Source organism: Arachis hypogaea, chromosome 8 (genome assembly GCF_003086295.3).
Source record: "Arachis hypogaea cultivar Tifrunner chromosome 8, arahy.Tifrunner.gnm2.J5K5, whole genome shotgun sequence".
NCBI classification, from domain to species: Eukaryota; Viridiplantae; Streptophyta; class Magnoliopsida; order Fabales; family Fabaceae; genus Arachis; species Arachis hypogaea.
In genome coordinates this window covers 45,185,585-45,209,748 of record NC_092043.1, presented here as the reverse complement: position 1 = coordinate 45,209,748, position 24,164 = coordinate 45,185,585, and the positions used below count along the sequence as shown (strand labels likewise).

At 30.2% G+C, this 24,164-nt stretch overlaps 2 protein-coding genes across 13 annotated transcripts; both read left to right on the top strand.

Moving 5' to 3' along the window:
• The first annotated feature begins 29 nt into the window (after positions 1 to 29).
• Positions 30 to 10,527, top strand: LOC112707745 (uncharacterized). 12 transcript variants are annotated; one of them, XM_072201475.1, is made up of 17 exons: positions 30 to 1,179; positions 1,276 to 1,302; positions 1,791 to 1,836; positions 1,937 to 2,032; positions 2,129 to 2,238; positions 2,368 to 2,466; positions 2,667 to 2,726; positions 2,883 to 3,043; positions 3,433 to 3,503; positions 3,627 to 3,739; positions 3,833 to 4,160; positions 6,440 to 6,544; positions 7,493 to 7,549; positions 7,889 to 7,981; positions 8,422 to 8,860; positions 9,110 to 10,026; positions 10,103 to 10,527. In XM_072201475.1, exons 11-17 carry the CDS (start codon positions 4,136 to 4,138, stop codon positions 10,183 to 10,185), a joined length of 1,719 nt encoding a protein of 572 aa, XP_072057576.1. In that variant the 5' UTR covers positions 30 to 1,179; positions 1,276 to 1,302; positions 1,791 to 1,836; positions 1,937 to 2,032; positions 2,129 to 2,238; positions 2,368 to 2,466; positions 2,667 to 2,726; positions 2,883 to 3,043; positions 3,433 to 3,503; positions 3,627 to 3,739; positions 3,833 to 4,135; the 3' UTR covers positions 10,186 to 10,527. The 12 variants fall into 12 exon arrangements, with proteins under 12 accessions (XP_072057576.1, XP_029144438.1, XP_072057577.1 ...); XM_029288605.2 differs by having other exon boundaries at positions 6,410 to 6,544; XM_072201476.1 differs by having other exon boundaries at positions 3,833 to 4,165; positions 6,410 to 6,544.
• Positions 10,234 to 13,205, top strand: LOC112705417 (uncharacterized). The gene is made up of 2 exons (XM_025756248.3): positions 10,234 to 11,320; positions 11,507 to 13,205. Exons 1-2 carry the CDS (start codon positions 10,234 to 10,236, stop codon positions 13,168 to 13,170), a joined length of 2,751 nt encoding a protein of 916 aa, XP_025612033.1. The 3' UTR covers positions 13,171 to 13,205.
• The last annotated feature ends 10,959 nt before the right edge of the window (positions 13,206 to 24,164 follow it).

Sequence of the window (24,164 nt, the reverse complement as noted above, 5' to 3'; positions counted from 1 at the left end):
GAGAAGAGTAACTACTAATAATCTTAACACTTTTTCTTTTGCCGGGCACACACAATAATAAAGGAAATAAATCTATACATACTAGAATTCAGGAGGAAACATCACTGACGTGGAATTTTTTTGGATTTTTGAGTTTTCTTTAAAATAAAAAATAGAAAGCACATGGTCTGAGTCAAAGAAAGTGGTTTCCTTTCACATCAGTCTCAGTTCCAATCTTGTGTTTCTCTTCTTCACTTCACAAACCACTCCAGCCAAGGGTTTCCGATCAAAGAATCAAGAACCCTCCAAATATTCCGAGAATGTCAACCCTAACAGTAATACCACTCCACTTTCCAAACCCTTATCCAATCCTTGTGGTTCTTCTTCTTCTCCTTCTCCTTCACCTGTTGTGAAGAAATCGTGTTCCAAGTCACAGAAGAAGCCACAATCCTCGGCAGCAAAGGAGGGTGTTGTGAATTCCGTTCAGAAGAACAAGATCAGGCAGAGGAAGTTCGTTGTTGCAAAGAAGAATAAGAACAAGAAGTTCGAAGGGAGTGGTGGTGATGGTGATCAGGGTTCAAACTCAACGCTGTCGTTTTGTAAGTGCAAAGAGAGCAACAAGAACAACAAGTGTCTCTGTGTGGCTTACCAGAATCTCAGGAAGTCACAGGAAGAGTTCTTCAAGAACAAGCAAGCACAAGAACAAGAGCAAGATCAAGAAGATGGAGCTGCTGAGATTGAGAGAGTGATCATTGAAGAAGAACAACGACAACAACAAGAAGCCATAGGAGAGGATTGTGGTGGATAGTTCCAATTGTATTAGGTACCCAAAAATGGCATCACACTCACCAACCCGTTTCTGTTTCTCTCTCATTGTTCTCTGTGCAGTCTTCATCTTGGGAGCTAACGGAGCCTCACCGTCCCACTCGCACAACGCTGCCCCAGCCCCCGCCGTGGATTGCTCCTACCTGGTTCTAACCATGGCGGATTGCTTGTCCTTCGTCACCAATGGCAGCACCACCACCAAGCCGGAAGGTAACTGCTGCTCCGGGCTCAAATCGGTTCTGAAAACGGCGCCTCAGTGTCTGTGTGAAGCCTTCAAGAGCAGCGCTCAGTTCGGCGTCGTTCTCAATGTCACCAAGGCCCTCGCTCTCCCGGCTGCATGCAAAGTCTCCGCCCCTTCCGCTTCCAACTGTGGATGTCAGTCAAATTATAACTTCCTTCTTCCTGTTTTCGAATCTTCTCTCAGATAAAGTTTTCATTTTTATGTGACTTTTTTTTGTTTATTTTTTGCAGTGTCTGAAACACCTGCCGCCGCTCCTGGTATGTTTCTTTCTCACTTATAATCCATTTTTTATTTTAGATTCTTAGCAGCATTTTATGGAATATGGATTTGTGGGATTTAATTGAAATTTGATTCGATTTGTAAAATGAAAAGAAGTTTGGGAGGGATCACATGCTTAGACATATATAAGAGGAGCCATACCTGATTTTGTAGTTTTATTATTATTATTTTTTTTGTTGTTAATTTTTCACGGACTGTGGATAATGGAAAATTAAACGTGAATTTTTTTTCCTCTATAGTGTTTTCATTCTATATGCTCTACATGCGTTCTGATTTTTGGGTACCTAATACAATTGGAACTATCTACCAATTAAAAACAGAGAGACACTTTGGTATATCTACCAATTAAATGATATACAGATGTGTGTGCAAAATGATATATATGTATCTATGTTATACTACTTATTTAATAGTAGCATTTATCTGTTTGTGTTGATGTTTGTTATACTTTTTATTCAAACTGCAGTGTATCTAACAGGACTTCTAATGGAGGTAGAAGAAGCAGAAGAAATGTAAGTCTTCCGGATGCTTACCTTTTTTGAGAAAAAAAATGAAGATTTGATTCAAATGAGGGTTTTCTAAATTTGAATTGAATGGATTTGCTTTTTTCAGAGTTTGGAATCAACTAGCACCTTTGGGGGAAGCAGGTGGAAGAAGAAGCAGCAGCTGAGAGTCACCAGCCAAAAACCATTCAAGCTAAGAACTGAGGTAATGCCTATTCTGATGCAACAAATTGATTGATTGAATCAATTTTCCATTGATTTTTGAATTGGATAATAACATGGATACTGTAATTCAATGCAGGAAAGGGGGAAGGTGAAAGAGGAAGAATTTGTGAAGAAGATACATGAAATGATGACAGAGGAAGAGAAGCAAAGGATACTGGGCTTCCATGGACAACAGATGAACCTGAGGTGCCCATTTTGCTCTCAAAATCTTGTGTTCAGTTCACAACTCATACTTTTTCCATTTCAGTGACATGCTTGCATTTGCTGTATAGACTGTATTGAGTTACTCAACTATCTTCTGTGCTAATATTTCAGTGTTTGGTAAAGCCTCCTGTCAAAGAAATCACACAGCCGATTGACCTGCAGCTTCACAGTGATGTGCGGGCAATGGATCGTGCTGAGTTTGATCATCAGGTACCAACTCTTATTTTCATTTTGTTTAATTTTGCTTCATTAAGTGTAATATTGTGTCATGAGCAGCATCATTGTAAATTCTGGATCCATATTTCATAGATTTGTCGCTACTGCAAGCATCTTTCATTTTTAGAAAAATACAAATCGGTAGACAATAGAACACTGTTTGATAAATGTTGAACCATTCATGAATCATGTAGGTTGCAGAAAAATTGAGTTTGATAGAGCAGTACAAATTGGAGAAGGAGAGGCAACAAAAGGTACTATATTACTATATTCAGATAACTCCTGTGCTAATCTACCATTGACATCATCGCCATCCCCTACGGTGCTGCCGTTACCGACTTACCGGCGCCGCAATGGGCTTCTTCCTTTATTGTTCTGAGATCACTAATCGTTATGATCCCCACCCACAGTCCTAACCGTAGCTACTCGAATGCATCGTCTGAGAGCACAATGATGGCGACGACGCCGGTGGGATTCTGGGGACTCTGAACAAGTGACGCTCTTTGGAACCTCAAGAACCTGGTTGATACATTCTCCTCCTCCTCCGAGATCTCAACCGGCGCACCCTCATGTACGGATCTTTTCGAACCCTGCTTCTGAATTTTTTTTATCTTTTTTTAATTTAGGGTTTTCAGCTGCATTTTCTTTGGCCAGGCTTTGCACTGTTTTATTTTATAAAAGTTAACTTATATCAAGGCTAATAATTGTCAGTTGCATCCTGCTTCCATTGAATGGGTTTCGTTTCTTATGGGAGTTGCTAATTCATTTAGTTCTATTTTGTGTTTGAATCCTGTATTTCGTCATTTTTCTATTTCTTTAATAAGTTGATGTTGCGCTTTATAAACTGATAGAGTGATAGAATCATAAATGCTCTTTGCAAAACTCATCAATTTTTTTGTGGAAGGTTTTTCATTCAGCATAAAGCTGTTGAGTGATGTTTGTTATTTTATAATGCTTCAGGTATTTTTGTCTCTTTCATTTGATGAAGATCTTGGGATGTAATTGCAGTGATTCCGCACAGAAGAAGAACGGTGAATTATATATGAAGTGCTCTAATAGTTGTAATAGGAGTTGATTTTTGTCAAAGTGCTCATCAAATTATAGTTAATTCAATTTCCTATTTTATACTTCATTGATTTTTCTTTTTTGGACAGAGTTCAAGCCCAAGAGCCCAACGAAGGAAATAAAGAAATGAGGTTAGGAAGAAGAAGAGGTGAGGAAGACAGAAAAACAGCTATGGCTTCTGATTCTTCACCCATCAACAACGGTAGGTAGCTCTCTTCTTCTTCTTCTCTTTGGTCTTCTTTCCATTATGTAATATTTTGTATTTTATTTTTTATTTAAACCTTTTTGGTTTCAGGTCCTTCATCTCCAACAATTCCCCTTCAAGCTCAACCGGCAACACCTTCTCCTCCCTTGGAGATGCTTCTCGCCGCAATCATCGTCGTTGAACTCTTCCATGCCGTCCGCCTTCGATACCCCGCCAGTGCATTGTTTCCGGTTTGCCGCAGCCACTGATGCTCCACCTACTCCAATGTGATTCAGAGGCTCCTGAAGGATTATTCTCCGGTAGAGAAATTATCGATTCCGACACAGTTTCATGAGTTTTGTGAGGAGTTCTATCGGTCTGTGAAGAACAGGGGAGTGGCAAATTCGGGGATTGATGAGGCTGAAAGTTGAAGACCAAGGTATGGTGGGTTAATTCTATCATTGATTTCCTTTTATGATCTTTTCCTTTTATTCAAAATCAATATCTCTGGAGCTTTATATTTCTATACAAAAAATTAACAGAAGATAGCTAACAATTTTTTCTGGGTTAACTGCATTTTCTTTTCTCTACCAATTGAATCTAATTTGCTATGGTTATTGTGGCTTGTGTTTTGCTTTTACATAAATATTAGGAATTATGTTGGATTATTTATCAGAGGTATTACCATATGAATCATTCTTGCATGGCTTTATATCAAGAATTATGAGGAATCTATTAGTTTTCTTTCAAATGCCTTCTCTGACATTGATATCAATGTATCAATATCTATTATTAGATACTAGAGATTACAGATTAAATACAGTTGGATATAAGTTTTGTGTCTTGGAAGGCAATTTTCTTTTATTTAAGTGAAAGAGCTAAATCAGATCATGGGTTAAAGGTCATTTTATTTATTTAAATATGCTAATATATCACATTAATTGAGATAAGTATATATGAATAGTGTACTTTCCTCTTGAATGAGAATGAGAATATCATACCCAGTATCTCATCAGCTATGGCTAAGTGAATAGCCTTTTGAAATTTTTAGTGGTTGATTGCTGTGAAATTTAGGATGAAGTCATTCTTAGGGTAACTGTTTATTCTCAGTGTTCAGAAGTGTTTATGTAGAGTTGTCAACTATAGTTTAGGAGGTTAGGACAGTTAAGGTAGGTAGTTTTTCTCTATAGATACAAATTCATTTTGATAGAAAGTAACCTTGAAAATTGTGTAGTTGATGTGATTGGTTAGGTACACGTTTGTTGAATTTTATTATTGTTATGGTCTTTGGTGTGAGAGAGGATTCTGTTCATGTGATTTCAAGCATGTATGCTATTTATTAGGTTATGCAAAGTTGTTTTAGATGCATTAGGAGAATGTCTTCATTCATTCTTTTCATATTGTACTTCACTTTTCCTCTCTCTGTTTGACTGAGAAAAGAGTTTCATCCTTCTCTTCTCCTTATTTTTATAAAAATATTAAAGAAAAATGTAATATGGTTCTGTCATATTCTCCTACTGTTTTCTTTAATTTCAGCTCCCTCTTTGTAATTTTATTCAATTTCTTGAAATTTCATCATGTTTTGGTGCTTTGGGATCTGTATTCGGGAGCCATGCATAGATGACTTTGTGATTCCCACAACTTCATTGATTTATTGCTACAATCATGTGATTTTGATATGAATGTGGTTTATATGTTCATTTTCATTTATGAATAATGTAGTTCCTTCATATCATCATATGTTTTACTATCTATCTGTTCAAAATCAGTTCTTTTATATATCCTATGTTTTTCTTGATAATTATGGTTGGATTAGGATTATTGTTATAAGGTTGTTGGTTTTGCACATTGTCATGCTGATATCATTAGTATATATGTATTATGGTGTTTAGGGTATAAGCTTCTTAGTTAATTCAGTTTCTCATTTTATAGTTCATTGGTTAGTTTTGAGTGGTAATTAGACAAATTTGGTGTTCTTTTATTCTTAGTAATTTGGAACTAATAGTTGTGATGGGAGTTGGTTTTTGTCAAAGTGCTCATCAAATTATAGTTAATTCAATTTCTCATTTTATACTTCATTGATCAGTTTTGAGTGGTAACTAGACAAATTTAATGGTTCTTTTTTAGTAATTTAGATCTAATAGTTGTGATGGGAGTTGGTTTTTGTTAAAGTGCTCATCAAATCATAGTATGTATAGATTGTTTCTCAATCAGTTCTAGGGAGGTGAGGTTGTATTTTTATTATTATATGCTTCAAATTGTTGAAAATATAATGTGAATTCCATTCTTCTGAAGTTATGATGGGATGTTAGTTTGAATGATGTTATTTGTGATCTCATCTCATTCTTTTATACATGATTCTGATGTCAGTCAAAGTTGTTGCTTCCTCCTTTTATTTTGTCACTTTCGAAGTTATGATGGGATGTTGGTTTTTGAATTTTTCTTCAAAAACAAAAGATGGATTGGATGTGGTTAGGTGGGGAAAGTGATTCTCTTCCCTGTTTTTCAGTGTACCCTCACATGAAAAATCAGATTTTGGTGGTTTGGTGGGAGAAATGACATCATCTTCTATAACAAATAGTACTATCTTTTATTATTCTATCAAAAAAGTTATTTGGTTAATGAGAGTAGGTATCGTTACTTGTGACTAACTCCCCTTTGTCATTTGTTGCAAATCAATCCCATCAGCAAGTACTTTCATGGCCTCTCTGGTTATAGGTTTTCTTTCAAAAAGGAAAAACATTCCCCTTCTACAAATCACGTCAGATCTCCTGCTCTTCATTCTTCCGATGGATGATTATCTGCCTTCTGCAGATTTGATTGGTAGGTGTTGATTGCTGTCAAATTTTCGATGATGTGATGGTCATTCATATTGTTTTGCCTCATAATCAGTGCTCATCCTTCTTTCCAGCGTAGTCCTTATATATGTATATATTCCCTTAAGAAATATACCCTCCAATGAATATATCAATTCCACTTTCGATTGGTTTCAAAGTGAGTGTTATATACACAATGATCTTTTATTTTTTTCCTCCATGGTTCAAATTTTTTAATTTAAATCCTGAATTGGTTTCATTTCTCTGTCTATAAATTGGATCCTAAGTTTCACAAGTCTGCTGCATTACTTTCATGCTTTAAGAGTATTCTGAAAAGCCTTTCTACTTATTCTGATTTTATTTTCTGAAAGTCAAGGTTACAAGTGTATGCAGTGAGAAAACAAGTTATACTCATTCATTCTCATTCATTCTCTTCAAATGAACTTATGGAGGTTCTTTGATTTCTTTTTTTTTTTTTGGGTTATATATAACTCAAGTGGTGTCTAAGAAGGAAGTACTATTTTATTCGAAATACCATTATAGTGAACATTAGTTGGTTCTAAATTTCTTTAGCTTGGTTAAAATTTCATAAAATGTCTCAATCTTATGCTACTGCAAGATTATATAGAAAAAATTATTTAAAGAGAAAGAGAGGACAACAAGTTGAAGATAGAAGAGGTCAGTTTTGCTATATTCACTTTTGGATTTTTTTGAAAGAAATTAAAATTTACATCTTTTCATTACAAATGCTTTTTACTATTATAAAATCGGTGTTCAATTAATATTATTGGTTGGATTTCTATGCTTTATTGTTTGATATTGTTCCTACTTCTAATATTTCTCTTATTTTAAGTTTAAATATATTGGTACGTGGTATTTATTAACCTACCTGTTTAATTTTTTTGCTCTTCCCATAGTTTTAATTTTACGTTTAAAGTTCTTTTTTTTTCTTTAGGGGGATCAATTATTTTGCAAGATACTCCAATTATTAATGCCAATTTCATATTATCAGGTATGAGTTTATTGTTTTAAATTTTTTAATTTCTTCGTTAACTTAAAAAGTATAGTTATTATTTACATTATTTTTTCAATTATTTTAAAATATAAAAAGGACTCTTTTCTAATCATTGTTATCATGTTTATATTTTTTGTCTATTTATTTTGGTTTATATATTTCATTATTGAATTAATTTTTGTATATTTTTTTTATGTTGTTTATTATGCATTTAGTTATTAATAACTTCATACTTCATGATTGTCTGTTTAAATATTTCTTTGACGTGTATATCTTTATATTTGATTTATTTATAATAAGTTTTTTTTTTGTTTCATAATAAAAACCCAAATCAAGATGACTCTGAAATATATGATCCTACTGTAAATTCTTGGAATGAGCTTCGGTCTCCTGTTGATCATCCACTTTTTTCACAAAGTGAAGTTCAAGGTATTTCAGTATACTTATAATTGATTTATTTATGGAGTTTGCATTTTTCGTATTAATTTAGATATAATCTACTCATTCAGTATATTTAGTCACATTATGTTCCTTTTATAATTTTAATATTCTGGTCGTAATAAAATTTATATGACATTTTTTTACCAAATATAATATGAAAAAAATAGTATTCATTGATTTTAAATACTTTCAATACAAGTGTCTCAAATTTGGTTAGATTATTATTATTATCAAATATTTATATTTTCAATTTGTAGACAATGAGTATCCAGTGAATAATTTCTGAATCTTTAATTGTTTTACTGGTATATTTTCTTAAGTAAAAAAAAAATTAAGAAGCATTTAAGTCTTTATTTAATATAATTTTTTTACTTAGTTAAATTTGTAAGGATTTGTTTACTATTTAAATTTTTTATTCATTTTTGTAGGTTGTCTCGATATTGGTGACCCTGTGTATACTTGTCTATATTGTGGTGCGTCGTTTTGGTTACTAGAGCGGGTTGAAAAACAGTCAAGAATTAATCAGCCTCTTTTTACACTTTGTTGTTTTCAAGGAAAAATTCAATTACCGTATCTTCAGAAAGCTCCAGATTTATTATATAATTTGATTCATGGTCATGATAGTAAGTCTTTACAGTTTCAGAAGAAAATTCGGTATTATAATAGTATGTTTGCTTTCACTTCTCTTGGTGGTAAAGTAATAGACTCAGTGAATGATGGAACTGGCCCACCACAATTCATCATAAGTGGTCAAAATTATCATAGGATTGGAAGTTTATTACCTCAGGCTGGTCAAGTTCCGAAATTTGCCCAATTATACATATATGACATAGAACATGAGTTAACGCATAGAGAAAGAATATTTGGGTAAGGTCAATTCTTACAAAAATTTGTTATGATTGTTTGTAATTTTAATTTGTTTCTTTTATTTTCAATTTTATTTTTAGTTAGTAAGATACTAATATGGATGTAACTTTGATTATTATAATCAAAATGTTCGTATCCTATTGTTTAAATATTGTTGTTAAGATTCATTCTAATTATAAAAAATGCATGTTTCTTCATTTTAAGTAAAATTACTTAGTAATATTGTGTTATTATTTTTTTTAATTATAGGCAAAGTTCAAATATAGATAGACAGCTGATAATTGATTTGACCCAAATGATTGATCAACACAATCCCATAGCACAATCATTTAGAAGAGTGAGGGAATTCCATGAGAATCACTCGTCTCAGATGTTTTCTTTGAAATTGTTTAGTCAAAGAGAACGTGATCGAAGAGTTTATAATTATCTTTCGTGCGATGAAGTTGCTGCTTTGGTTGTTGGTGATTTTGATTCTTCTGATACTGGTCGTGATGTCATTGTTAAATCTGCAATTGGCCAACTTCAAAGAATATATGAGACACATGCTTTATACTGGCCATTGCAATATCCCTTGCTTTTTCCTTACGGGGAAGATGGTTATCAATTGGGTATTCCTTATCGAGATATTCAAGATATAAATGTTGCAGGGAGAAGGACTAGAGTATCCATGCGAGAATTTATCTGTTTTCGTTTGCAAATGAGAGAGGATGAGGATAGCATTATTCATAAGTCTAGAAGATTGTTCCAACAGTTTGTTGTTGATTCATTCTCTATGATTGAGTCACAGAGGCTTTATGAAATCAAGAAAAAACAGAGCACAATTAGAGAAGTCTTACAAGGTATTGAAGAAGCTATGCGACGCGGTGATACTGAAACATCATCAATTGGTACTCGAGTGATTTTGCCTTCTTCCTTCACTGGTGGTAAACGTTACATGTTTAATAATTGCCAAGATGCTATGGCTATTTGTAAGCATTTTGGGTATCCAGATCTATTTCTTACCCTTACTTGCAATCCTAACTGGCCTGAGTTTCAAAGATATACTAATCGTGATCAAGTTCCAATTGCTGATCGGCCAGACATTGCTTGCCGAGTCTTTCATGCTAAGATGAAGTGTCTTCTTAATGATCTTAAGAATGGTGTTTTTTTTGGTCCTCTTAATGCAGGTATATCAAATATAGACAATTCTATATTGAATTTATGCTAAATTTCTATATTTACCGATATTTTTTTACTATTTAGGTATGTATACAATTGAGTTTCAAAAAAGAGGTTTGCCACATGCACATATTCTACTTTGGCTTGATGGAAGGAATAGATTGTAGAATATTGAAATTGTTGATGAGTTGATTTGTGCGGAACTTCCTAATCCTATGAAGTTTCCACATTTGTATAGTGTGGTTAGTAAATACATGATTCATGGCCCTTGTGGTAGGGTAAGACCAACTTCTCCATGCATGAAAGATGGAAGATGCTCCAAGTTTTATCCGAAGCAGTTTGTTAATTATACGAGTTTTGATGAAGATGGTTATCCTATTTACAAGCGTCAAGATATTGGTGTTACAGTTAAAAGTCACGTTGTTGATCTTGATAATAGATTTGTTGTTCCATATAATCCATTATTGTTGATGAAGTACCAGGCTCATATTAATTTGGAATTTTGCAACAAGTCAAATGTTATAAAGTATCTTTTCAAGTACATTAACAAGGGTCCAGATCGTGTAACTGCAACTATTAGTCATTCAACTGAGACAACTCATTCTTTTGAAGTGGTTGATGAGATCAAACAGTATTATGATTGTCGGTATCTTTCACCTTGTGAATCTATGTGGAGAATTTTTGCATATGAAATTCATCATAGATGGCCACCTGTGCAAAGACTCAGATTTCATTTACCTAATCAGCAGCATGTTGTGTTCGATGATCATGATACTATTGGCTCTGTTTTAATAAGAAATAGAGATTTGATGACAATGTTTACTGCTTGGATGATGGCTAATCGAACATATGTTGAAGGACGAACACTAACATATGTTGAGTTCCCAAGTAAATTCGTTTATGATTTACAATCTCGACAGTGGAAACCAAGAAGAAGGGGATTTTCTATAGGAAGATTAAGTTTTGTTCATCCTTCAACTGGTGAGCTGTTCTATATGCGTATGCTTCTCAATGTGCAAAGAGGATGCACCAGTTTTCGAAGTATAAGGACTGTCAATTCTGTTTTATATGATACATTCCAAGAGGCATGTTCTGCCATGGGTTTTTTAATAGATGATAATGAGTTTGTCTTGGCCATTAATGAAGCGGCTGAGTTATCTTCTGGCACCCAATTGAGAAAACTTTTTGTTTCATTGTTAATATCTGGTTCTGTCTCTAGGCCCGTTTTAGTTTGGAATCAAACTTGGAAATATTTATCTGATGATATCATTTATTACAGGCGAAGTGAGCTTCATATTCCAGGTATTTACTTAATCTTTAGTTTATCTTTTTTATTTATAGGATTAAGAAAAACTCTTAACAATAAATAAATCGAAAATGATATGCAGAAAGTTTAGAATACATACATAGCATGATAGGAAAAATTTTCAAACAATACAAGTTTTTGATATCTTGATGAATTTACTAACTGAAAAAAATATATTGCAGGAATAACAATGACTGACGAAGAGTTACAAACATTTTGTCTAATAGAGATAGAGAAATTGCTACAGGCCAATGGAAAATCATTAAGAGATTTTGCTGGTATGCCGCTTCCTAATGTTAATTTGGTCTCACAATTTAGTAATTCTTTGGTGTTGCGTGAATTAGAATATGACATTTCTGTGATGCTTGAAGAACACGATTCAAATTTTCCAAAGTTGAATGAAGAACAGAAGTCAATCTATGATAGGATTATACATTGTGTTACTAACAAGGAACACGGGTTGTTTTTCATTTATGGGTTTGGTGGGACTGGAAAAACTTTTTTGTATAGACTCTTATCTGCCAAATTGCGTTCTCAAAGAAGAATTGTTATTAATGTTGCTTCAAGTGGAATTGCTTCATTATTGTTACCTGGTGGTAAGACAGCTCATTCTATGTTTGGTATCCCAATTGAATTGAATGAAGATACTATTTGTAGAATTCCGAAAGATAGTCCTAAGGCTGATTTAATTCGACTTGCTGAGCTAATTATTTGGGATGAAGCTCCAATGACTAACAAGTTGGCATTTGAAGCTTTAGACAGAAGTTTTCGAGACATAATGACGTCGATTTCAGTGTCTAACAAAGATCTACCTTTTGGAGGAAAAATCATTGTTCTTGGAGGTGATTTTCGACAGGTTTTGCCTGTTATTCCTAAAGCTTCTCGTGCTGAGATTGTTATGGCATCAATCAATTCTTCAATTCTTTGGAAGCACTTTGAAGTGTTGACGTTGACAAAAAATATGCGGTTAGAAAGTGCTACAAATCAATCAAATCTGGAAGAATTGAAAAGGTTTTCCGATTGGATTCTTCAGATTGGAGAAGGGCGTATTGGGACAATAATTAACGAAAAGCTTTTAGTTCAAATTCCAAATGAGTTTCTGATTTTTCCTTCTGATAATCCAATTGATGATATTATAAATGCAATTTATCCTGACATAGTTAGAAACTTTGATGATACTGGTTTTTTCCAAGACAGAGCCATATTAGCTCCAACAGTAGAGATTGTTGAAGAAATCAATGATCACATTGTTCAATTGCTACCTGGGACAGAAAAAGAGTATCTAAGTGCTGATTCTATATGTGGTAGTGATGCTTATTGTGACGTTGATGTTGATTGGATAAATACTGAGTTTTTGAATCAAATAAAATGTTCAGGGTTACCGAATCACTCATTGAAATTGAAGAAAGGTGTGCCTATTATTTTGTTGAGAAATATTGATCCAGCTGGTGGCTTATGCAATGGTACTCGCCTTATTGTTAGAGATCTAGGAACAAATGTGATTGGAGCTGAGATTGTCTCAGGGAGTCACATTGGAGATAAAGTTTTCATTCCTCGGATGAATTTAATTCCGAGTGACGCTGGGATGCCTTTCAAATTTCAACGGAGACAATTTCCTATAAACTTGTGCTTTGCAATGACTATCAATAAGAGTCAAGGTCAAACTCTATCCAGTGTTGGACTGTTCTTACGTCGACCGGTATTTTCTCATAGTCAACTCTATGTCGCTATTTCTCGAGTGAAGAGCAAAGATGGTTTAAGAATTTTGGTATCTAGCGAGGAAAATGATGATTCTACTTTAACTCATAATGTCGTATTTAAAGAAATATTTGATAAGATTTTATAATTTATTTTGTTTTGTTTTTATATTAATGTAATTTTATGTGGTGGTTATTTTTTGTAATGATACTGTTTTATTGTATTAAATATAAAGATAAATTAAAATGTTAACTTATTTTATATGATTCAGTTTATTCAAATACGTTTTAACAAATTATTTTTCTATTTACTAAATTGTATTTTTATGAAATTATCTTTAAAAAGTTTTTTAATTGGTAAAATATTTTTTTTAATATACTCTTAAATAATTTTTTATTTATTAAATTTTAATTTTACCAAAATTTCTTTAATAAAAATTATATTTTACTATTAATTTCCTAATATCAATGCACATTTTTTTAACATTAAATAAAATTCTTTTATCAATATTATATGTATAACAATTAATAATAATAATTAATGAACTAATAAATAATTAACAAAACAAATCCCTTCAAATCAATAACCCACTAATCCTGAAATCCTAAACCCACTCTTACATCCACATTATTGAAAAGAGAGAAGCCACTCTCCACCAATTATTATTACCGTTTTAATTTTGATTCTCTATCCGTTTCATTTTTCATTTATATTTTTGTGGTAAATTGCTAAAAGATAATTGAAAAACATTTTAGAATGTTATAGTATAATTTATTTACAATAAAAAAGATAATTATAAAAAATAGCAAATTAATGGATTACATATTTACATATAATCTTTTCACACCTTTTAAAATCGATCAAATTAAAAAAATTAAATGATTTTTGAATTTATGAAAAAAATTCATGGAATGTATATTACTAAATATACATTTTACTATTTTTCATCCTTTTCTTTTAATTTTTTTTATCTTTTTTTCTCTTTTTCTTCTTCTATATTTTAATTTTTTATTTTTTTATTTTGTTTAATATACCTTTCAATCATTATTTTTTTTAATATGTATGCATTTTGTTATATATATTTTTTTGGTTATTTATAAATGTATAAAATAATATGCGCATTCTATTTTAACTAATTATATTTACTTATTCTAATTGAAATATCAAATTATTTATTTTTCATATCATGTATAAGACCGTGCAATTGCACGGGTCTTCACACTAGTGAGGGAAACGGGCGTGGAAGGAGAAATTATAAAATCTACTTTTTCTTAATATACTAAAATGATAAAGTATAGAGAACTAATGAAATATTTGTACACTGTGTACAATAGAAATTTAGGAAATATTAGAGATATAATCATTAGTATTACTTTTTTCCATCAGCGGAAGCTTTTGGAATAAATGGTATCATAACATGGTATTAGAACTCTAGATCCGAAAGATCAATAACCCATTTTACACATTGTACACTTAAACCATTGGCTTCCTAGCAGTACTCTACTAAAACTGATTTTTTTTTTCAGTTGAATTTTTTCCAACTAATAAAAGTGAGTGTCAATTCTTCATGAATCCATTTTCCTTCCAAAATAAATACATTTAATAAAGAATACATAATTATACTAATTTAAAAAAATATCTTTATTATAATTATATAAAATTAATATTTAATACATTATTAAACTACTTATAAATTATCAATTGAAAATATTTTTAATTATTTTAATGAATAATGCATAATTATACTAATTTTAAAAAATATCTTTATTATAATTATATAAAATCAATATTTAATACATTATTAAACTAATTATCAATCGAAAATATTTTTAATCATGTTAATTATATTGATACCATTCTAATTCTTATTCATTATCCAATAATTTTATTAGTAGCAAGTTGTTACCTTAATGGTAACCATTTATAATAATAGTAATAATAATAATAATAATAATAATAATAATAATAATAATAATAATAATAATAATAATAATTATTATTATTATTATTATTATTATTATTATTATTATTAGGATAAATATCAAATTCTATTCCTAATATAAAAATACAAAATTTTATTCCTTTCATTTTTATTTTACCACTATAAAAGACCGTGTATGCTAGAAAAAAAGTATCATTTGTTTACCAATTACTCTTTTATTGGATAGCTTTTACAACAATTCTTTTTCTTCTTATGAGGCGTCGTTGTAAAAAGGCAACTAATTAAAGTCATCATTCCATTTGCTTTTACTATTGATACAATTCTAATTTTTATTCATTACCCAATAATTTTACTAGTGGTAAATTGTTAGGTTAATGGTGACCCATTTATATTGATAATAATAATAATGATAATAATAGATATCAATAATTAAATACTAAAATAATTGTCAAATATTATCTACCTAACTTCAATTAGTTAACAAAATTAATTTTAGTTGTTATACTTTATTTTCTACATAATTATATTAATTATCAATCATTATACATCAAATTAGCATTTAATATATAATTATGTTAATTGTCAATATTTTTTTATAATTATACATCAAATCAGCATTTAATACACAATTATATTAATTGTCAATAATTTTAATTTTTAATCATTATAATATAATTTTAAATTAATCATAATTTTTGACAAGTTGATATTGATATTTACCTTAAAAAATTAAAACAAAAATCTATGATTATAATCATGAGAAAAATGTATATGATATGATAATGACTTATTTAATCATGGCAAATATATGATGTATAACGTAAATAATAAAAAATTAACCCAATAATAACTAATTTATATAATTATTTTTGTTCTAATAAAGGCTATATATAGTGTTTTTTGTGGTTCGTGAGTCTAGATCTAAGAGTCCACAAATTTTTTAAATTGATTATTCTTCCTTAACTACTTCATAGAATAAGAATGTATTCTTCATTTTTCATCTAAGTTGATCCTTTTAAGGTACAATTTACATTTTTTATAGTATTTTTTATATATTCATTCTATTATATTATTCGCTTGATAATTTAATGATTGTTCTTACTCCAACTTATTCTTTTCATCTAATGTTCCAGTGCAATTGTTTTTTTGCCACAATCATTTACAATGCACCACATCCATCAAATATTATCTCAAGTTGTATTTAGTGATTCGAGTTCTAATTACATGGATGTAAGCGTCCAACGGAAGGGCCAGTAAACTCTATTTTATTGAAGGATGGTTGGATCTATTCACATATTATGACCAACCTAATAGAATACGGATAAAATTAATTTTTTTGGGAGGAGCTCAATTTTTTATTGAGAAATTGTTTCCACAGAGCTTTGTAGCCAAGTTCAAGTTCCATCCCCTCCATGCTTTCTACGTCTGCCCAGAAATCGTCATAATAAGATTGAATTCCCTCAATTTAAGTTCAGTTTTGGTAAATTCGTGCCAAACTCGAAGATGCAATTTCAACTATTGGTAATATATTCAAATTTTCTTATTTTAAACTTTTCATAATTAAAATAATTTTATAACATATTGTGATTTTTTTTTTAGAAATTACCAGCCTTCTTTTGCATCAATGTAATGCCACTGAAGGGAATAAAGGTCGGTTTAGTTTCTCGATGTGATAATTCTATACCTTGCCGCATTGCATGGATAGCGAATGATGAAACTTATTTAACAAGGAAATTGTCTGAATTTGCATGAATTCTAAATGTTCAAACTTATGATGTTGCTTTAGTTGGTTGTCGTTACGAGAATGATTCTAATCTATACATGTATAAGGACTACAATAGATTAAATATTATTTAAGTAATTTAGTTCTAATTTTGGTATTTGATTAAATTAGTTTTAGAGAAATTTAAATTGTTACATCAATTTATATATTACGACTATTCTTCTTAGATATGTTATTTAAATTTTTTAATATAAAATTTCTTTTTTTTTTGACTTTTAAGTTTATTTTCTTTCTTGGATATATGTATCACTTTTTTTTGTATTTCAGATTAGTAATGCAATTATTAAGAGAAGTGTAACTCATCAATAGATTAGAGTGATTAAAAATTTAATTATATTGTGAAGACACAAGATTGATTAATTAAGATTAAAGCGTGGTAAAAGAAAAAGAATCACAATACATAATTTTGCTTTTCTTGCTAACATACGAAAATACGTTAAAGAAAAAAAAATTAAAACATCACTATTAAAAAAAATTGTTAATCATGCGTATGAATGTGGATTAGAGAATATACATGGATATAAAAAATAAAAAATTATTGCACGATTGTAGAATACAAATAATCATATATATATATATATATATATATATATATATATATATATATATATATATATATATATATAGTAGTGAATTGTTACCATTATAATTCATTTAGAAAATTCATAATTTAGGCATAGTTTTTCTTCTATTTTTTATTCTTCATATCTAATGGCTACTAGCTGCGATTCTATCAATAGTATTACCTATGGTAGATTATGTGATGAAAAAGTTTGAAAAATAATGGTAAGAATTATAATGTTATGGAAAGTTCCATCTAAATTTGACAAGAGTAAGACGGTTTACATAGAAATGGTTCTCATAGATGATAAGGTTAGTTGATTATTTTTCATGATTCTTTCAAGTGATGCTAGGTCCAGTTTAAAAATATTTTTTGTTTGTATTTTAAGTTTATTTAATAAGTAAATTCTTGTACGAATCAAAGACAGTGCGATTTAATAATTTTATAAGTGCTAATAGCTTTTATATTTAATTTATTTTACAGTGTGATAAAATTTATTATTCAGTCAAAAATTATTTGACAAAGATGTTTGAGAATGAATTGATCGAGGGGAAGATCTATAACTTCTCAAATTTTTTGATTGAGGAATCAAGCAGAATTTATCTTCCAACTACACACATGTGTAGAATAACTTTTAAGAAGGAGTCACGTATAGTAAACAAGGTCGATGATCGGAAAATTATGTACTAACATTGATATAATATTGTTTCAGGTATATGTTTTGCAAGCATCAAAGGAAAGTGCTGAGTTAATTTTTAGTGGGTTTAAATTATTTATTATTTATTGGAGAATTTTATGCATTAGAATTATCTAATAATGTGTTGTTCATTTTGAGCTGATTTTGATATGCCCTTACTCGATGGTAAAATAACATATAAAAATTTGTTGGTGGGTTTAAGTATTAATAGGTTATTTATGGTCACATTGAGTATATATGTTTGATTTATTGAAAAAAGTAGATTACTAAAATCAATTAAATAACTATTAGAGTTAATACACTTAACACTAGATTAAGAAAAAACAAACAATACATAACATGTTACTTTTTTTTATTAATCAAATTATTATAATTCAAATTAATCTTAACAAAATGATTTAAAATTATAACTTCAATCTTATCACGTGCAGAACACGGATTATTACACTTGTAATGGAATAAAATTAAGGTTATGAGAAGCGAATTAGTAAAGTGATTGATTGAATGGTTTAATGGTCTAATAGGGATTGTCCTGTGATTGAATCAATTTAATTAAATATACAATAAAATTATAAAGAATTCAATATATAATTTTAAATATTTAAATTTAATAATTTTTAAACTAATAAAATTTAAAATTTCACAATTTTACACAATAAATTTTCTATAATTTATCATCAAAAGTTTATAAAAAACTTCAAACATCAAAATTTATAATTAAAGAAAATCAAAATGTACATAAATGACAAACACAAAATGTTCTAGCACCAAATAAAAAACATTAAACAAACAAGTTTAATACTAAACAAAGACACTACTCATCATAAATTGTAATCATTATTAAGTATTCCAACGACTCCATCATAAACAAGTAATCTAAAGCCACCATTTTTAGAAGTACCATCAAAATTAGAAATACAACAATTCAGAATCATTATAATTAACAGAATAAAAAAATTAAACTAAATTACTGAATATTGAAAAGCTCACGGCGGCAGAGAGAGACGGCAAAGAGTCCACGACTGGAGAGGAGTCCATTGCGGGAGAGAGGGATGTTCGGACTTTGCACTTTGTATTTTTCCAGTGAGCTTGACACACACAGAGATGGCTCGAAAATGGATGCTCGACGACGAGTTCGACGACAATGAGGATAGAGTGAGCTAGACAACAACAGCAATTCCGAATCAACCTTTTGATGACACGAGGAGAAGAGCAGATTCTCGAATAGCGAGGATGGCCACCGCTGATTGTCACCGCCATCGCCAATAGTGGTGGGGCTGACAGTGGGGCGTGGTTATGCTCTGTGCTTTGATAAGATTACAATCTTACAGAAATTATAATTGGATTGTTCATTTTTGTGAGAGAGAAGGGAGAATGGGACTTCTGCCTATTCTTTTTTTAGGGGATTAAAATGACGCCATTTTGATGTAAATCAGAGAACCAATTCTTCAAAAAATTAGGCTAGTTAAGTTTGGGTCACCGATTAATCACCAGTTCAATCGATTCTTTGACCAATTTTTTATAAGACAATTTTGGACGTCAACTGGATCGGCTAAAAGATCAATTTTCGATTAATCCAATCAAACTAGTCAATCTGGTCTAATTTTCAGAACCTTGAGTAAAACATTTTTTTATTAACGTTGGCTATTTTTTTTAAATTCCTAACGCTTAATTTGATCTAGTTTTCTTTTTAATATTTTTTATTCATTTAATTTTGTCCATAACGTTTTTTATTTATCTTAAATTTATTTTTATATATTTTTAATTTTATTCTTTAACGTTTTAGATGAAGTTAAATCTAGGGACAATTTTGACAAAAATAAAAAATATTAAAAATAAAATTAAATCAAATTAAATGTTAAAAGTATTTTTTAAAAATCACGAATATTAAAAAAAATATATACATTATTTTAAAATACTGTGTTAATACAATGAATTAATGAATAAACCTAACTTATAAATACTATAAAAATATAATCAATAAATGATAGAAATAGAAATAAAAATTTATATATGAGAATAAAAGAGTTGTATTAATGATATTTTCATAATATAATACTTAGTGTTTGTTTGGGTGTCATTATCTTGATAAAAAAAATATTTTTTCATGGAAAAAAGATCTTTTTTATTTTTTATTGTGTTTGACAAATTTCTAGTAGTAAAAGTAAAAGCACTAAAAAAATAAAAAAAAACATCGTTTTTGAGAAGTTGTAATTTACATCTTTTTTTAAAAGATTTTTTTAATTAAAAAAAGATATTTTTTATGTAATAAATAAATAAAAAAATATTTTTATATTATTATACCAAAACATAATTAATAAATAAAAAAATCTTTTAAAATGAGATATTCAAATATAAAATTACTTTTATTTTTTTATAAAATCTTTAAAAAAATAATTAAAAAAAATCCTTTCTTAGAATCTCATCTAAACAATCCCTAGTCATTTGTAACACAATTTCTGTCTATATATAATGGTACTTATTATATTACTCGAGAACTAATCCATCATAAGCAAAGCTTGTAGCTAATAATTTGTTCTTATGTGTATGTTGTGCAATGAAGCATTTACCATGGGGATCTATTTATAGAGGAATATTTAGGTCAAATAATGGTAAAATATTACTGACTTACCGTATTTACTATTTAGTTGAAACATATATTATGGCTAATGCGGTTTAATATTTAATTTGGTTTTTAAAAAGTTAAATTTAAATTAATTCTTAAAATTATAATTGACTCAATTTAGATCTCAAAATTTATAATAATAATTCGTGTTAACTCCTAAATTAAATTATGTCCGACGTATCGATTTTGTACTTTAACTTACCAAAATTTGGGTCCTCGTGACCTCGTCTAGGTTTCATATAACTAGGATCTATTAGACTTTCTATAAATTTGACCAGCTCTCTAACATTTTCAAAAAAATTATAATAACAAGTTCAATTAAAAAATTTGGAGCTCTAAGAATAGTAATTAAACTTCTGAAAGTTATAATAAATCTCGATCACATGAAACCTAAAGAAAAATTTAAATCTTAGCAAGTTAATGTACCAAATCAACATATTGTTAACGAAAATTAACTTAAAGGTTAATTTATGAACAAATTAAATTTGATATCAAATTTTAAAGATCAAATTAAATATTATCTCTTACTAATGCTCTATTAATGAGTAGTATACTCACCAATATTTTATATAACACTCTATTGAATGTTCTTAGGAATATGTTCATCACAAATCTTGTTAAAAAAAATACTGTGATAAAAATTTGATTAAAGAAAAAAAAATATTATATACTTAATAACTCATCTCTTTAATTTTTTATTTTTAAATAAAAAGTTAAATTCTTTTATCTTTCTAAGATTTTTAAAATAATAATATATTCAAAATTTTTCTCACTTAAATATTAAAAGAATAATAAAGATATGAATTAAATTCTTCATCATTACACATAATAGTAAATTTTTTATTCTCATATACTCGTATATAAATTTCTGGGCAAATGGCGGTATCAAGTCAGTTTGGATGAGATATTATATGATTTAACTAAACAAAAAAATGAGACATGAATCAACCAAAAGCATGTATCTATGTAATTCGAATAAATCTAACTTGAACTAAAAATAGTGGTAATTCGAATCAATGCAGTTCGAATTATGAGGGAGTATGCATGCTAGGTAGTTCGAATCATACTGATTCAAATTACGCTTGAGGAAGTTCGAATCATTCTGATTCGAATTATGCTTGAGCAGTTTGAATCACACTGATTCGAATTATATGGTGAGCAATTCCAATAGGCAGTTCGAATCTAGCTGATTCGAATTAGGAAGCCCTAGACGTGTATAAATATGGTGTGAACGTGAATTGAGTTCATTTGAGTGAGACAAAATGGCTAGTGAGAAGAGTTTTGTAGTGTTGGTATATTATAGAGGGTCAATTAAGAGAAAAATACGCTCTGGTGTGAAGTTCACTGATAAAGATCCTCTAAGTATTTTTATGAGACCTACGATGAGATTCGATGACTTCTTGAATTCTATAATACAGAAACTTGGGCTGCAAGGCGTGAAACGTGTTTAGAAGTTATTCTATCGCATTCCGATCTCAGTGCTTAGAGATGACGTGAAGTACGATTCTTTCATTATAGGGAGTGACGAGGATTTGCAGATCCTGTTCCATTGTCGTTGGCAGTTTTTCGAGGTTAAGACACCTGAGCTGTTGGCAAAGTTGGTTGATGTGATATCTAGCTCGGAAGGTTCAAACCGGAATACCTAAACTCTAGGCACAGTAGCCGGTTATAGCTCGAGGCCCATTGGTGTATCTTCGTCCGTGCTTGTGAATGCACCTCGGGACGAGCCTGTCGTATTCCCGTCGTTAGCTTCGTGTGAACGTCTCGCACTTTGTAACTCTGTTTTTTAACTTATTTCTTCATCGGGATTCTAGAATTACTATTTCTTTATTTTTCTCTCTCTCTCTCTCTCTCTCTCTCTCTCTCTCTCTCTCTTATATATATATATATATTATTGTATAAGACTTAGAATTGTCGTGACTTTTAGTTAATCTTTGCTTTACGGCATGAGGTAAAGTTTAGGGTAATTAGTGTATTACACGGGATAAAACCACCATCCCTGCATACGCACAATAACCACGACAAGGGGGATCAAACCTCATTATTCAACCAAGTCCTTGGGATATAATGGCCGGCTCACTATCATCCAATTCTCAATTCCCAAGCCTCAGCATTCCAGGGATATAGTGCCCTGCACACTATCGTTCAAAGGATATAGTGTTTGGCACACTTTCAATTTTGTTCTTAATCCTTTCCCAAGTTCTCAACTCATCGTAACCATCACCAGTATCTAATTTCTCAAATTCATCATAAGCATTCTTATTTCTCAAAATCCCTTCAACGAAATACTTCAAACCTCAACATTCACCAATTTCATCTACAAACCTTTCAAAACCTATGTCATCGGCTCTAAACGCATAACCATAATACCCTTTTTAATTCACTTATTGTATTCTCCCTTGATTCAAAGTCTAAATACTAGCAAAAAGGTTTTAAGCAAATGTCACAGAAGTTTACAAGCTTGCCGAGAAGGTAAAACGAATAAAAACAAAGTTTTTATTGAAAAATATGATTTGTGCGTGCGCACAAGTTGTGTGCTTACGCACACAACAGAAAGATTTTCTGACCTATGCGTACGCATGATGTTGTGCATACACACAACTTGATACATCTACTCTGTTCTATGCGTACGCGTAACAGTGTGCGCGGGCACACAAGGCAGGTTTTTCAATTTTCTGCAGCATCACAGAAATAATATTTTTGACCCTAACTTCCAACGTCCATAACTTTCTCTACAAAATTTCGATTTCACTTATCTTTATACTGTTTTAAAGCTCTCTCAACCCTCTTTAATTTCAAATAAAGTTCGCTCAAAACCAAGTTCCGAGAGCCAAATTATGATCCGCTAAAATTGGCTCAAAATATGCTTTTACCAAATTATCAACTTCTCAAAATTTACCACATTCCTCATCCAAAACTAATTCAATTACATTTCAACCATATCAAAACAACTCTAAACTCATACCAAATATTTCTCATATCATTATTCACTACTTTTACTAGACCATTAACTCTTTCAACATTTTTCCCTTATAAATCTCCGCCTTCACAATTCTCAACCGAAACATCCATAATATCACATTTGCACCATTTCACACCATCAAAATTATTACTCATCAACATCCAAAATTATCATAAATACTCATAGTTCTTCTTATTCATCAACAACATCATTAATCATCATCAATCATCAACAATATCAACAAACTCCCATCAACAATAATAAATCTGAACATTCATCATCAACCTCAAGCGTCATTAAAAATCAACAATCAACATCAATAATCAACTTACAACACTTTCAACTCATTCAACCTTCATCACATATCATATATCCGACATCCCAACATTTCATATCATCATCACCACCATACAACTTATCTTCAAACATCAAATTCACATACAATTAAACATACACCCAAACATTAAATTTTATCTTAGGATCACTAGCCTAAATTTCACGGAACATTACATATTACATAAAGAAAACCGAAAGTATACATTGGCCAATTCCCACGCAACTCAAAACACC

What these genes read in the sequence shown, in the direction of transcription:
- LOC112707745 (XM_029288608.2), top strand. Translation starts at nt 4,136, where the DNA reads ATGAGGCTGAAAGTTGAAGACCAAG. An exon ending in TTCACAAAGTGAAGTTCAAG is followed by an intron (nt 7,982 to 8,421) that starts GTATTTCAGTAT and finishes TCATTTTTGTAG; the next exon opens with GTTGTCTCGATATTGGTGAC. An exon ending in TTTTGGTCCTCTTAATGCAG is followed by an intron (nt 10,027 to 10,102) that starts GTATATCAAATA and finishes TTTACTATTTAG; the next exon opens with GTATGTATACAATTGAGTTT.
- LOC112705417 (XM_025756248.3), top strand. Translation starts at nt 10,234, where the DNA reads ATGAAGTTTCCACATTTGTATAGTGTGGTTAGTAAATACATGATTCAT. An exon ending in AAGTGAGCTTCATATTCCAG is followed by an intron (nt 11,321 to 11,506) that starts GTATTTACTTAA and finishes AATATATTGCAG; the next exon opens with GAATAACAATGACTGACGAA.